At 33.6% G+C, this 17,304-nt stretch overlaps 1 protein-coding gene across 2 annotated transcripts in view; it reads right to left on the bottom strand.

Moving 5' to 3' along the window:
- The window catches only part of Cda4 (chitin deacetylase Cda4), a 135,520-nt gene that overhangs the window by 64,648 nt on the left and 53,568 nt on the right, over positions 1 to 17,304 (bottom strand). For both annotated transcript variants that reach the window (XM_070110451.1, XM_070110450.1), the window contains exons 2-3: positions 4,041 to 4,123; positions 1,598 to 1,709 (exon numbers count right to left, since the gene is read on the bottom strand). In XM_070110451.1, coding sequence (XP_069966552.1) covers positions 1,598 to 1,709; positions 4,041 to 4,123 — 195 coding nt within the window. The remainder of the gene's footprint in view (positions 1 to 1,597; positions 1,710 to 4,040; positions 4,124 to 17,304) is intronic.

Raw genomic sequence — 17,304 nt, 5'->3', positions numbered from 1 at the left:
ACTATTTTTAAATGTGGTTTCTATTTGAGTCTAACTTTTATTTGTTGAAATCATATAAAAACCACACTTTCTTCTTATATAACATTACTTGACAAAACTAGAAACATTTAGATATTTCTGCAAATATAAGAGAATAATAGCCACAAGGGACACTTATAACTAGGTGATATAAAAAAAGGGGCATGGCCCTGCACAGTGGTGTGGCTTCAATAAAACTTAAAAATTAAATTTTGACTCAATGTAATGTAAAAGTATAATAGTTATGTTAAAAAAAAATTGTTATTCAATTATAGTAACAAACATTTTTTTTATATACAATATACTTCTAATATAATATCAAGACTATTAAGAAAAAGATAAAACGTTTACATTGTATACACTGAAGCTATAATAGCGTTCCCAAATGTAAGGAATTCGTTACAAGAACTTGGATTTTGATCTATAAGTTTGTATGGCAGCTATATGCTATAGTGAACTGATCTATACAATTTCTTCGGAGATTGTACCATTGCCTTAGGCAATAACCTATGCGCCATTTCTTGAAGATATCTCGTCAAATGAAGAAGTTTTTCATACAAGCACTAGATTCAGATCGATAAGTTTGTATGGTAGCTATATGCTATAGTGGTCCGATATCGGCGGTTTCGATAAATGAGTAGCTTCATGGAGAGAAAAGGACGCGAGCAAAGCTTTTTAGAGCGATATCTCAGAATCTGAGGTTCTAATATGTGTTTATACAGACAGACGGACATGGCTAAGTCGACTCAGTTCATCACGTTGATCATTTAAATACTTTATAGAGTCTCTGATGTTTCCTTTTGGGGGTTACAAACATAGTGTCAAACTATATATGCGCTGTTCAGGATATGAATATAATAATTCAATAATTTTACAATAATAAGAAAATATTATATATGTAGAAAAGCTTATTTTCATTTGATAATATTTGAAATTTATTTTCACAAGTTTTTTAAAGAAAAAGTATTATATTTTCAAAACAAATTTCGAAATACAATATACAAGTATATGTTTATTCAGATATTTAGTTTATAAATTACAGCCATTTAAGCAATTACAGTTTTTTACCCACCACATACCACTGTGCAACGGCGCGATGTATATACACATACATGTCATTTTATACATATGTATATATACATATTGTCCAATAAAGTTGTATGCATATTGAAAACCAAGCAGCTGCTGCACATTACCAACACACTTGCAAGATATATTCGTATGTGTAAGTAGGCAAAAAGCGCTTTTGTCATTTAAGCACACACACACATGCTTGATACCTTGCACTCTGCAATTATGATTTATTATTTATTTTACTGGTGTTTTTGCACTTTCTTGGATTTCTTACTTTCCACCAGCATTTTATTTATAAGTCACTGCTTACATGGACACATAGTAAATAAATACGTATATTCACACACATGTGTGTGTATGTTGGTGGCATATGCTCGTAAGTGCATAAACTGGCTTGATTCGATTTGCTTTATTTCCAAACATTTACCGTAATTCATTACTTTTTATATTTCTTGTGTGCATATTGCTAAATATAATGTTATATCATATTTTAGTAAACACTTACTTGTAGGGAGTGGCCCACATTTGGCTTCCTCCTTGAAGGTGCAGAACTTTTGAAGATCATCAAAGTATAGGCCGGACGGACAGCGATTCAAGTAAGGGTAACCATCGACGCACTGAAATGAAGTAATATTTATTGAATTACAGTTATTTTGCGGAGTTCGACTACGATTGTGAGCTATTCATACCATTAAGTGGTTGCAACAATAACAAATAGCAGTAAGCAGCAGTAAAAGTATAATAGGGATCATGGGAATTGAATTTTAAGGTTATTGCTATGCATAATATACATATTTAAGTGTGATTCAATCTAGCTCTTTTTATATATAAAATTACATTTAATAAATGGAGAGATGCTGGGTTCTCACTTTAAATTTAGTCTGACATGTAATGATACGTAATTTTAACCCAGAGCGTCGAAATTTTTTTCCTTTAAAGCTAAAAACAATATTTTTAATTGTTTGTGATAATAGTAAAAGGACATTTTTTTTTATTAATCCATCTTTGTTTGCAAACTATTTAATTTAATTGTTCTAACTGATTTTCAAATTTTAACCGATCGTAATAGGTGAGTCCAGCATCATAATGAAATGCAAAAGCAATAAAATCAATTCTTTGAAATAGACAAAACGAAATTTAGTACTCTAATAAGTTTTGTAAACAGATAGAGAGTTCTAAGTCCGCGCATGGGCACAATAGGGTTAAGCCTCTGCTTTAATAACTATTAAGTATAAATTTGATTGAACTACGAAAAATAAAACTTTTGAAAATATTATACAAACCCAAAAAACAAAAACAAAAAAAAAAACAACAGCACTATAATTCCCTCAGTAAATTCGAATATATAAAAATAAATGTATATGTATGTGTACATGTTTGAGTGAAGAAACTTGAAAAGCAATTCAATATATAATATGTTAAAAAGCAATTCAATATATAATATGTTAAAATGCTTGAAATATTCAAGAGTCTGAGCAATGTAATTAAATTAAAAATATTTGTCAATTCAATTTTTTAGTAATATTTTAATATTACTTTTAAATGAGTCTAAACAAATCTGAGTTTCAAAATAATCTCATTTCTCATCTAAACACAAAACTTTGCGAAACAAGAAAAAACCTTAAATTGGGTTGCAACGAAACTATAACATCCTTTGTATGACAACTATATGTTATAGTGATCTGATCAAACAATTTCTACAAACACTGTATCCATGCCAAAATTCAAGAAAATATATTGTGAAGTAATTGTCAAAAAGTTTTCCGATATCGGGGGTTCCAATAAGTGAGCAGCTTCTTTGTGAGAAAAGGACGTGTGCAGAATTTCAGATTGATATCTCAAAAAATGATGTACTAGTTCGGTTATATAATATGTAGACAGATAGACGGACATGGCTAAATCAACTCAGCTCATCATGCTAATCATTTATTAAATATATTATAGCGTCTGATGAGAATCTATATGTTTATTTAGGTTTTCAACAAGATTCCGCTTATAATAAATAAAAATTGTCGTTTTCATAAGTAAAGTTCTCAAAAGTTCTTACTCTTCTATGGAAATATTTTTAAGTTTTGTGTAAAGGTATTCAGGAAAATTTGAAATGGAGTACTGTTATTATACTACATATTATATGGAAGACTTTACTGGGTATTCGATTTCATAGTCAGAAATATAGCTTCACCAGTAGGAAATATAGTCAAATCTGTATCAATGCTACCAGTAGGTCGCGATAAACCACATTAGAGTACCTTATGCTGGAGGTATACTAAAACTTTGTGAAGTGAATGATTTTATGATTCCTCAACAGCACCAAGCAATAGAAACTAATTCTTGGATTAAATGAAGCTTTAGCTTGATGCATAAGGAGAGAAAAGTCTGGCGGTAAAAAGAGAAATGGAGCAAGGAAATAATGTTTTTACATAGTCGTACCAACTTATCAATATTTCAGAAAACTAGTCGAGCTTCACTGCCAATAAGCGTTCGACATAGTGATCCAGCTATTGACTGAGAGCAGTGCTATCATAATATTTTACCAGGTATCACTAGTGTTGACTCTAAAACCACTAGCGCTTTCTTCAAACTAAGAGCTAATTCAAATAATTAAAAAAAGAGGAGGAGGAAACTACTAGATACTACTATGAGCTTTACTGTGTCAGAAAAATCTTTGTGCAAAGAGGTATCACAAATACTAGACCTATATGATTAGGCACCAGTTTCTCATATGTTAATTTTGGTTCTGATCCGTACAAAAGATAGCACTTTTAATTTTTTAAAGCTAATTGATTACATAATACACTCGTAAATAACCTTAAGATAATTAGTTTATACTTTGACTTCAGTTTTAAATAGCTTTAATCGTTTTCTTGTGTAAACTGTGAAATGTGAATATGCAAATAACGAAAATAACATTACATACTAAATTATATAATTTAATCAGAAACTCATACCTGATAGAATCGCCGGCAAGTGACTGGATCAGCATAATTTCCGTTCGCAATAGTGGAGGGGCATTGGAAATCTTCTTTTTGTGCTACAAATAAAAGTAAGAAAAAATAAAGTTATTTGTTGAAATTGATTGTGCTATATAATTGGTACCTTGTACCCACACATGCAAATCTACAAAAATGACAAAGTTTATAGTTTTACAACCATAAAAAATTAAGTTTCAGTGAAAATCGACGAACAACTTTAAATATTATTTATTTTAAAGCATATGGCTCAAGGTTTCCATACCCGCGGCTAAGAAAAGTTTCGCAAGCAATGTATGTGTTTACCTATGCGTAAGTATGTAGAGGTGTATGTGCATAATTTTTCAAAAACTATGAAAACTTTTCTAAAGTGTAATTTTCGTTTTACTCGCATTTTCGCCTTTCCTTTTGCAACTGTAACTATGAGACTGCGTAAATTTCTATGTAAACCTCTTTGAATTCACAATGCTCATCTATATAAATGTATGTACATACATACATATATAGGTGGATTTGGACTTGAGGGCACATTTTGTTAGTAAATAAGACTATCCCTGTGGTGGAAACAAATGGTTCAGATCAGATGTAGTAACTACAATTCAGTTTTCTCTAGAATGGGATTAAAGTGTAACAGTCTAGAATAGGCTTCTTCTCAAGCAAGGCTCAAATTTCTTTAAAATCCAAAAATCGTTTGTAGGAAACTTAAGATTTTTTAGATAAGATAGTTCTTTTCCTTTCCTTTCTATTAGAGCTACAAAATTAACAGATGGAAACTTTTGAAACTTCTACTATCTAAGGTTGTGGAGAAAGTATGACATACTCGTAATACTTCAAAATAGTACACAAAATTGAGTAAGAGATTAGATTAGATGATACATTTTTTATGATTTTCTGTTTTATCAAAATGTGTCCTCTGTAAAAAGTTATAGTTGAAATCAGTAGTAGAACAAATGAAATAATAATCAAATTTGACTCGGACTGGTCTATTTAAAGTGGGCGCGCAAACCGATTATGATGATGTAAAAGTTAACTTTTTGTAGCATTTTGAAGCTAGTAAAGAATGGATTCTACTTGTCCAGATAAACTCGCGAGTAAAATCGAATTATAATCGAAGAGAATGGCCCAGAAACGAGGTACATAATATAGCATTTACCCACAAATAAAAATTTCGTCTCTCAGAATAAGAGCGAGATAGAGGGATAGGGAGCTTCTTAAATATATATTTGAAATTATTTGTTTCAAAATGGAATTTTAACTTATTGGCTGATGAAAAACCAGAAGAAAGAGAAGATGAAGAAATGATTTTGATCTAAAATATATCAGTGTGGTTTAGAAAAACTTTTGACCGATACTAGTACAAATAAGACTAGACACATCACTACTCCCAACTATATCAAGCCAACTACACACATTTGTTTTATTCCCCAAAACTAAATGCACAAACTCTTATTGACTTTTGTTGTTGTAGCAGCTAGCTAGCCGCATTGTTTCTGCTTTTGTAACACATGCTTTCTGAGCTACGCTAGCCTTGGCCCGTTATAGTTCACTTATTTGTCGAAGTTTGTGTAAGCAAATGGCTGGAAGCGCAACAAGCGTTGACCAACCCAAGCGCATTCAGCAATTTTTTTCTCCCAACAATTTTCATTGTAGTTGCTACATACGAGGCGAGCACGCGAGTGGTTTTTTAACGAAATCAATTTGTGCAATTCATGTAATTTAGCCGAGGAAAAGTTTAGCTTTCCAAATAACTGTAACACTATGTGTGTGCTTTTTTTGCATACAAATTTATTTACTGTTAGCGAAAAGGTCGTGTTAATAAGCGATGTAGGTCAACAGTTTGGCGGGTAGGTTTTTTTGGATGGCTGTTGGGCGCTTCACCGCTGATTAGTCGAAAAATTTTCAAACTATTTAATTTTCCGGTTTAAACTTATTTTCAATGCTGCTGCCAAATATTTAACATGCTAAATAAAGTATTAGCGCAATTGTTGTTGTAGCGTACCTGCAGCGGCGGACGCGTAAGCCTGTGTGCGAGGTCAGCTTTTGTTTGCGCGCCCCCACTTTCACTTATACAAACACAAATAATATTCAATATTTGCTGACACTAACACGACTGTGCAGCAAACACACACACACTCAAATATTGGTATATATATATATATATATATATATGTACACACACACATACACTTGTATATGCATATACAGGCCCTCGCTAATAAATCTCGCCACTTGCATCCGGCCCAAAAGCACTCAACGCAGCTACACACACACACACACACAAAAACTCATTTATTTAATGGGCAAAGCCGTTTGGAAAATTTATTTCAATTTTTAATTCGCTTTGCGCCACATATTTTGTAATTTTAATAATGTCGAATTGTTTTCGAGTTTTCGACAGGCGGATGGTCGGTCATTTTTGCTGCCTGCTGCATTTGTTTATATAATAATTTTATGCTAATTATGCGTCGGTGTTTATTCAATTAAACATTTTAAATAATTACAGCTGTTTGGCAAGTGTTGCTTTGCTGTTGTTGTTTTGCATATACACCGTTAGCAAATACTGCGCCGCGGCATATGCTTCGCATGCTGCCGTTAAGCTAACAGCCTGAAACCTTGAATTAGCAAAGTGTATATTGATTTAGTTTAAATGCATAGCAAATGAAAATATATAAACCAATAATGCAAAATGTTTATTAAAATTAAAAGCTCAATGGTAAATGCTGGCAATTTCATTAAGTTCATGTGTGATTTTAGTGAGTTATATGCGTGTAAGGCAGTTGGCATTTGGCTAAATGCGTACGTGATTGGAAATCGAGGCTAAAACGTACATATTTATTAGGGTGTCGTTTATTTCCCAAATAACTTTTTTTTTGCAGACATACCCTAAAGTTTCAGTTTCTCGCCTAAAAAAAAAATCCAAGGTAAACAAGTTCTTTATGGGGCAAATATTGGCGGAAGAGTATACTGCCAGGAACTCTCTCTCAACTTCTGTTTCAGATTTCCTGACTATTGTAATGGTTTTCAAGTCAAGTTCGCTCCATTTAAGGTAGTGACAGATTTCCTGCTCCGGAGTGTAGCTTCCTTCAGAGAAGTGAGATCTGATGGCAGAGCTCACTATGTGTGTGTTCAGTGCTGGTTAGGGAATGCCTAACCTCGTTACCAATGGCATCGAGTCACTTTGTGATAAGATTAGTATGGGTGCCAGGCCACAGCAGTATCACAAGTAACTTTTACGCTGATAAGCTAGCGAGAAAAGCTACACTAGCCCCGCTATCTTTAGAATCGAAATGTGTCTGTACTCTCCTCCCCTCGTGGGTTTTACAACTGGATAGCTGGGACTGGGACCTTAGCCTGCGCTTAGCTATCGCCGGTTTATGCACTGTCATAAGATCTTTTGGCCCAAGATTGATCGTAAGAGATCTAGTGAGCTCTTTGCCCTCAGTAAGGCTAACGTCTCTCTAGTTGTGAGAGTTCTAAAAGGCCATTGTCTATCGGCGTCCCTGCTGTAAGGTTGCGAAACTTACCAGATGGCAGCTGCAGAAGCTGTATGAAGAAGACGAGGTAGAAACATCTCAACACTTCCTTCTTGATTGTCCCGCGTTTGCGAGATCAAGGCATAAACACTTGGGAGCTCATACTTTCAGACATCCCACCGAACTGGTGGAAATAGAAATTAGACGTCTGTGGAAAATTTGTAATGGCCACTAGGCGCTTTACTGACTTATAAGTTGGAACATAGGAGTTCTTTTTTTGCCTTCACAAAGGACTGCATATAGTAGAGCAAGTGCGACCTCTGGATCAGCCATCTATCTAACATAATTTCTGTATATTTCTTTTCCCAAACAATATTTTTTAATATTTTGGATAAAGCAACTAAACCTACAAATTTGAAGGAATTACATCCTGATACTAAACTTTCCGCTTTACAAAAAAGGTCTTAAGTATTGGGTTTTTCCATAAAATTTTAATTTAAAAGTTATACGTATACTTTGTTATGTTAGGTTGGCTTATACGTGCTGGCTGTCATGCCATATATTGACTTACTGATCCTTAGTAATGCCAGATGGAGGTTCAGTTTAATTTGAGCTGAAGGTTGCATCATACATGACATTAACGCTTTTTCAGAACTTTAAAAGCGACTTAATATCTAATTTTGATACTTTATCTAGTCCTTTGTACTGCGAAGCTTCTAGATATCTAAGACGAGTTCTAAACAAGGCCGGATAGAAACATAGAAGACTCTCTTATGTCTACGTCCCTGTTTTCCTGTGCTCTCTGCATGTATTTACGTTAGTTATGTCCATCCGGCTCGCATTTGATGCGAGTGTAAGTTGTGACCTGACTTTAGGCCATTAATTGATCTGCATTCCTAACTAGACCATTTGAGTAGAAAGCATGTATGCATTTCTTCGCGGCTCAGGAACATGATCTTGGCGATGCTCCATGTCCATAGGGCGAGCCGCTGTATCCGCTTTAACGGTTTTCAGCATGATATTTTGCAAGCTGGGCATCCGATGAGTAACACCAATGCATCAGGCCAGGTGATAGGCTCATGTAGACCATAGCATCTTCATAGATGCATAACAGACACCGCTGGCCTTTTTTACTCTCTCTTCCATACTGAGTTTAAACTTCAGTTTATTATTCAAAATTACTTCCAGATACTTGGTATGTTCCTTAATTGTTAACTCAACCCCGTTGAGCTTCGGGGGTTTCCTTGTCGGGATTTTGTACCTCCTTGTAAAGAGTACTATAACCGTTTCATCAATATGTATGTACCTTATGGTTAGCCGATATCGCGAATTTGTGTATGACACTTAGAGCGTTCTATACTTAGTAAGTTTAACATCAAATGACCTGAGCATTTATACAAATGATTTATATATTCTGTGTTGGTCATACGACATGGTGTACCGTATGAAAACATTAAAGGGATAATTCTATGGAAAAAAATAAACATCTTTTTGGTAGAGTGCTAAATTTTTCATAAATACATCCGGTTTTCAAAGTTGCAGGTATATTTACTTTGAAGATAAACATTTAAAGCAAAATATAAAATAATCCCATATTAAATACATGGGAAAGTAAAATAAATTAGACACGGCTTAAACTGAAAAGCAAGAGTGTTTTACATTAGAAAGAACACCCTAACAAGAGCAAATATGCGGCAGTGTTTAGCGAGATTAGCGTTAATTGAAATTTTTTGAGCTTGAGGTTAATAAAGCTTTTGTATAAACATTCAGCGCTTTATAACTTGAATTGAAGCCTCTAATATAGACATTAGCAATTAAAATAGACAAAAAGTGAAAATAATCTGCATGTGCTGCATTGAATTATTATATATCACAAATGAACACTTTCAACATTGCGCCTAAATGTATGCTATCATTTGTAATATAATGAATGGCATTTCCAAACGTTATTGAGTTAGTTATGTACCAGCTAATGGCATTGATTGGGATACAGGCGTATGATTTGATTGAAAATATTTATATATGAAAGATTATTAATATCAATTAAGTAAAAATACAAATTTAATTAAAATAGATCGAACTAACAATGTTTTAATTCCATTCTATTTGATATACAGAAAAATTATGAGAATTGTTTCACAAAACTGCCATCAAAAACAAAATAATGTTAACATTGGCTGAAGTTAAAATACCCTTTACATATAAAATAATACAAAAAGATCTTGTTTTATTTTTTTTTTATCGATCAGTTTGTATGGAAGCCATATTCTATAGTGGTCCGATATGAACAGAGATTGTAGCGTTTCCTTGGATAATAATCCGTTGTCGATTTCGTAAAAATATGTTTGCAAATAAAACAAAATGTCATAGAAGGCATTGATTTTGATCGGTCAGTTTGAATGGCAGCTATATCATATAGCTGTTTGATATCGTCCCTTACGACAAATAAGCAGCTTCTTTGGAAGAAAAGAACGTGTGAAAAATTTTAGATCGATACCTTAAAAACTGATCAGTTTTATATATGTATTTTATAGGGTCTCCAATGTTGCCTTCTGGGTGTTACAAACTGCGTGGCAAGCTTAATATACGTTGTTCAGGTCATACGAGTAAATAAGAATGGTTAACGCTACAATTTTGTTGACAGTTTCTCGAAAGGAAAAGTTTTCTGTTAAAATTAGAAAAGTTATTACTATATATAGTATATCAATCACTATATATATATCAATCACTTTCTCAACTAAATAGACTTTAGAAGTATATTAGTAGGAGATATTTTTGATAAGTAAGGGTACTTCCCTTACACAAGAACTAACGCTAAGTGGAGCTAAAGGCATCATATTGCCAAGGATTCTATTTATAGCCAAAGTGGGCTGATATTAGCTAGAAATAAGGAGAGAATGACATATGCAAAAAAAAATCATTAGCCCATAAAATAATATATTGTTTAGTAATCGAGCGCGAATATTTCAACTCCAATCAATTAAGTCGTCGAACCTTCGATGATCTTAATCTTTTGATTGGCCTTGATATTTTGTTTGGGTGCATTAGAACTATTCTGGTTAACTGTAAAAGTTAAATTACTAACTAATGTGACTAATTACTAACTAATTTGACTAGCTGCTAAACCTGCTAAGATGCATATGTCACAATTAGCGCTTTGAATTCAATTATTTTTAGTGGGAGTGAACAATTACAACAAAAGTATTTCTTGGCGAGTACTGACCACTGTATATATATTTATAATAACTTCTGTCAGTTTGGAAACTTCTGCCATTCCTCCGTTGAGCTGATCCGTTCAGTATAAGCAATGACTAACTCCAAAAATTGTTATTGAATTCTTCGCCTGATATGTCCTGTTGAGAATTCATGTACTTCTGTCTCAGGTTCATCAATATATGGTTGTCTCTTTTCTCACCAAGCCGTCCGCTCTTTTAATTCCTTCTATGTTTCAAAATGAGAGTGACAAATTGGACTCTGTCAGCGCAGTTAGTTCCATCTTTTACTGATTTACGTTGTTTTGGTGAGATTAAGGATAATATTTAAATCAGAAATTATACTTAATTTGTCTATAGATTTTTTGGCTAAGCTTGATATACGCATGCCTGATACCTCTACCATAAAGAAACTCGCTACGTTCTCAACTAGAACTGAGAAAAAGTGGTTAAGCGGGTCTGAGTTCACCTTAGCACACATACCAGCGCACATATTGGATCCTTGTCAGTAGACCTCCTCTTCTTCACTCTTTTTTGTAAGAAAACTTTATTAAGATGTTCATATCGTAGTCTAGAGTGCAGGTCAGAAATTCGAACTTTTATTTATACTCAGGAGCTTGCTCTTATAAGCGGACCGGACTTAAATGTTCATGTCTAAAGACGGCACAACAAGGTCCGAACTTCTATTCCTAAGAATGAAGACTAAAAGATATCGTTTTGAATTGTGAGCTGATTTTAAGATATTATTCCAAGTATTTATGTATTTACAAATGAAAAAGTCACAGTGAAGTAAAATTGTTTAAATATCCATTATAACCTAGATTTATGGCGAATTATTCTCAAGCCATACAAATAATTCAACTTAAAAGCAAATTAAAAACCGAACACACACATAAATATTTTGCAAACGATTATTATACCTATGTATATATGTATGAGTCTGAGTGTGTTGTGAAAAATATATTTCTTTCGACTTTCTGGCTTTTATCAGCGCCTACCCAGCGCCCCGGCTTGTGATTCCTTGCAATCAATTTTGTAAATTACCACTGTGCATTAATTAATTAATACGCACTCATTTACGCATGCAGCCGCCAACAAACACAAGCTCACCGACAAACACATACACAGCGGTCGGTTCAAGATATGGCCATAATTCATTTCAATAATTTCTTAAATGCCAAGCTTACAAGCAGCAAGCGCTGCATGGTTGCACACTAGTGTATCTATATGTATATATATGTGTGTGTGTGTCTTTGGTATACACATACCACTGCAAATTGAAGTATGCAAATACAAGTATGATAAATAAACTACTTTCAAAGGAATTACTCGTGTCGAAAGAAAAGTCAAGCAATGTTGGCGCCTGAGCGTAATGGACGCTTGAAATTCTCTCAATATTTCAACAGCAGGGAGTGGAAGTGGTGTTGCTGACATTGTAACTGCTGCGGCTCCGGTAGGCGAATGTGTAAATAAACGCCAACAACAATGGTGGCACAAACAAAGTAAATTGCTGCGGCTGACGATTGAAAACAATACCGAAATTGGTGCGAAATGGTCAAACCAATACCGTACAACCACAACAACAAAAACAATAGCAATAATCACCACAACAACAACACAAGCAAAAACAATAATAATGAAACCGGCAATAATGAAATATCGTTTACAACAACAACGACAATAAATGCCACAATAACAACAACATCAACAACAATGAAATATCAATAATAACAACAGCAAAGCAGCCAAAGCCATACCATCAAAAACAACAACAACAAAAATAACATATAAACCAAAAACATCGCTGCAATAATTATGTGCGTAAAGTTGAACATTTAAACGCTTGATCGTTGCGAGTCAATTGCAACAACAACTACAAACGAATGTATGCGTGTACAACAACAAGCACAATTGTGGTGGAAACAAAGCTTTATCGATGACTGCGGCACTTGAGAAACGTTCGTTGATTGCGACTTTCAACATCTCTGCCGTAGTATTATCCTCGTATATACAAAAGTACCACACTCACACATTCACAGACTTCGCTGACCGTCGCGAAATGTAAAAATCTTTACAAATGTAAATTTTTATATAAAAATACAAAAAATTGCAATAATGACAGCAGGACAATTGTGCACGACACATGGCCGCGCAAGACCGGGTTTGGGAATTCGAAACGAAGCGGCGTGTGTGTGTTCGCATTTGCTGTAAGAAAGAGGCTTCGTTATTCGGCGTGTGCGTAAGACTGGCAATAAATTCAATTACGGTCCTTTTTTTCGGCATATAAATAAACGTAACGACCGCAGTAAATATTTGTGGCAGTTGTGTCGTCTGTGTTGGTAGGTAAGGATATAAAATGTACTAATAAAAAGAATAAAAAGAATTAAATGTTAAAAAAAAGACGGAGAAAAAGTTATATAAATTTGTTTCCTGAAACCTTTCGCACTCAAAATATTATAGTTATATTAAGTAAATACAACAGCGAGGTCAACTATTGAAAATATATAAATTAAACTCTTTATACCCTGTATTAAGTTTGCCACGAAGTTCGGTACAACCGAAGCTAACGTTTTTTACTGTTTTGATTTCCCAAAACCTAGATAGCGGTGAATCGAACTAGCAACTGGTATAAATAATACTTGTACTATATTACTATAATGAGGCATCCTCGTACTTTCTTGCATTTAATGCAATAGAAAAGCATTCCGAGCAGGGTTGTAGCGAGCTGGAATTTATATTTCATAAAACTGTAGCATAATCAAATCTAGATATATTAACTAGCTTTTATACCACCATAATGAAGCATTTCACAAAACGACATGACTCTATTGCGCTTAAAGCTATGTATCATAGAGTGCACAAAATTAACCCTATTATTAACACAAAAAATTAATTAATGAATATATTAGTAATTTTGTTCAGAACCAAGTTTGAATAATCATATTGATTTATATATAACTTTTCCTAATTATTATATAAATTAAATATTTTCAAATAAAATCTAAGTTGCTTGCGTTTAAAGCCTACACATACCAAAGTTTTCGTTTATATCCTATAGTATACGTATTAGAAAAATTCTTTTATTTTGTAGATTTTTCTGAATTGTTCAAATGTCAACGCTCTGTATAGAGAACACTTTGAATATGTTTATATGAACGTGCACTTTTGTTGTGCGTAAAGTAATTTTAATTGCAGAAATGGAAAGAAAGATTGATAAAATTTGCTTTGGATAACTTTCAATTGGCACCATTTGGTAGAACTTTTTAGGAATATTTTTTTCAGGAACCTATTAAATATATTAGTGTTTTTGATAGTATTTTATAAAAATAGTTTAATTAAGATAGACGATCAGAATTTATCTATATAATATATAATATCGATAATTATGCATTTCAGCACTTACTAAGAGTGGTTTATATTTTTTCTTTTTTTTATACTTGTTGATAAAGTTTTCTTGGTCTGAAAAGGCTTAGCAGAAATATGTAGAATGTAACGTGTGTTTTTTTTCGAGGTATAGAACTTTAAGTTGGCATTACTGTTCAAGATGGCGACCGATTTAACAACTGTCAAGTGATTTATTCTCAGTTTGGTTTGGCAATTCATCATGAATAGACTCACGCAAGGATAAAATGATCCGAAACTCTTTGAATCGAGAGAGCGCTGTCAAAGTCCACATTTTTTTATAACATTTGACAGTGGTGCCACTTAAGAAAAAAAATAAATTTTGAGATATTTTTATGTATTTCTTGAGTATTTTTCGGGTTTCATATAACAGAAAAATATACATAATTAATATTAGTTTAATAAACTATTGTAGATATCTTATATGCGGTCCAAATATATGTACATGTATATTTTAATCACAAAAGATTTTCAAAATTTCTTTGCGACAAAATACCCGTTCTTTCTTAAAATAAAAACTATACTAAATCTCTTTAAATAAAGATTAGAAAGTCATTAGAAGTCACTAAAAAATCTGATCTCACAAATAGCCCATTGATTTCGCAATTTATTTCTGCGGGATTCTTAGTGGTAGTTCATTGTTTTGCTTGTCATCTGTTCAGTAGCTCACGAACTCGTGGTTTTCTTTGGCCGCACTGAAAGTTCATGAGCTCTCTCAGAAGGCAAAGAAAGAAGTTTTGCATCATTTTATCTACGGACTCACGCCTGAACAACGCTTGCAAATAGTACAATTTTATTTCGAAAATAATGGTTCTGTGCGGAATACATATCGCTCACTACGTTCATTCTATCGTCGAGCGCACTTCGGGTTGAATGGTTACGTCAACAAACAAAACTGCCGCATATGGAGTGAAGCTAATCCTTAAGTGAATGTGGAAACACCGTTACATCCAGAAAAACTGACTGTTGGGTGCGCCTAATGGGCTGGTGGAATCATTGGTCCGTACTTCTTCAAAAACGATGATGGCCAGAACGTTACAGTCAATGGTGATGTGGGGTTATGTAAAGTCATTGGTCTATGCGCATAAGCCACAAACGTTTAACCATTTGGAAGACAACATTCGCTGTGTTATTGCCGATATACGGCCACAAATGTTGGAAAAAGTCATCGAAAATTGGACGTCCAGATTGGACTACATCCGAGCCAGACGTGGCGGTCTTATGCCAGAAATCATATTTAAAATGTAATGTCACAAGTTTATTTTTTGGATAAAGAAAATTCATGTCAATCGAATAATCCATCGTTGTTTTATTGCAATTCAAAGTTCTATACTTCTGAAAAAAAAACACCCTTTATGTATGTTCATATATTAGGGTGTCCAAGCGACAAGAATTTGTCAGGAATGTAGAAATTTTGTTTGAAATTGCCAACGCCGATGCGCTTCAATTCATGAAAACAAATGAAGATAAACCTTTTTTGGCAACGACAACGGGAGTCAGGTCGAGCGGATCACTAAGATGGAGGGACAAAAAAAGAAATCGATAGAGAGGAAAGGCCGCGCCTGAATTATGGAGGAAGAGAAACGGCGATAGGAATAAAAAAATGTAACCATCGACATCATTATTTCATCTTATACAAGAATTTATATCTGATTTGAACACAGTCATAATATCGTTGCAAGAAACTCAGATCCAGTGCTTGTAATCTAAAAAAAATAAAATAAAAGAATAATGTGGAAAGACTTCATCTGAAATAAATAGCGGCGCTAGATATGGATCGATAAATTATGAGGGATATGTGTTCTTGACTACTTACTACTGAGCCACTTGAATACAATACTGATGAAATTCCTATAAGTAAGTCCATAGTTCGAAGAGTTTGCAACGAAAAACGCAAAGAGCATGCGGAATCCATTAAAATCTTGTTTTTTAAAATGAGATGCCAGAGTTTGTGATTGTTCACATTCATGGTTTACTGCCTGCTTTAGTTGCTCGCAAATTAAAAGAAGAAAGTCTACCGGTAGTTATTTCAAATGATTATAAAAAACAATTGGTGGCTGTGCCAAGATTAGAAAACTCATCAGGAAGGGAACAGGCAAAGGTGATATTTTTAGGAGGAGATAAAAATCGAAGATTTAAAGATCGACTGCCAGATAACATGCACCAAGCCAATTTGATGCCAAGTCCGATTTATGCATTGAAAATAGCACTTCTTAGCGCTCAACCGAAAAAGACAAACAAGAATAAGGGTACTATTTGATACTTGTTTGTTCAATGTGTTGAATGTGAGCCCTGGCTCCAATGTATTTTGGCTGTAAAAGAAGTCAATGAAAACTTATGAAAAAGTCGGTACAAAGTTTTCGAAAGTTGTTTTAAAGATACTAAGCTACTATCTTTGCTATTTAAGTGATGAAAAAGCGGTCTTACCAAGAAATTAAAATAAAATGTTTGAAAGTTTAATCAAAGAGAATCCGTCAACCCATAGTCACAATGGCCAAATAAAGATGCCAAGTAGAAATTGTCAGTGCTGAGGGCAGTCAACGAAATCGCTGATAGAACGGTCAAAATAATGTGGGAATATTTTGCTTTCATTGCAGTTGAAGATGAGCAAAAGAAATTGTTTTAACGCTGCGTACAAGAACACCGGAAGATTTATTCTGATTGTAAAAAACAAACCTTAAAAATGAAATTTATAAATTTATAGAATAATGCTTTTTTATGTACAATATAATATTAACTAATATGTTAGTGTTTGTTAACGAAATTAGTTCGAACTTTTAACAATCTTAAATCTTACGCCTTGAGTACTGTTGGCCTGAAACTTCTTTATTTTTCGCAATGCAGCGAAGTTTAAGTATCGAAATAAACTCAAAATACTAAAAGACAAACATATGTATGTACCATATGTATAAATGAAGATGTAATATAATATGTATGTACATGTACGTAGGTATATAAAAAATATTTATTGCACGAAAGGCTGTTGAAAATTTCACTATTTCAGTTTGCTTACATTTTATGTGCCTTTTACATTTTTGTAAACTTTTGCCGCTGCACATGATTGTGTTAGTGTGTGTGATAACCGCTGCACGCATGCATGTGATGTTTGGCAAATTAAAAGAGCACGAATCGCCAATAAGTTGAGCAATCATAAAA

The sequence above is a fragment of the Bactrocera oleae genome, chromosome 5, assembly GCF_042242935.1.
Source record: "Bactrocera oleae isolate idBacOlea1 chromosome 5, idBacOlea1, whole genome shotgun sequence".
Classification (NCBI taxonomy): domain Eukaryota; kingdom Metazoa; phylum Arthropoda; class Insecta; order Diptera; family Tephritidae; genus Bactrocera; species Bactrocera oleae.
Note: the sequence above shows the minus strand (reverse complement) of the source record. Positions and strands in the feature narration are given on the sequence as shown.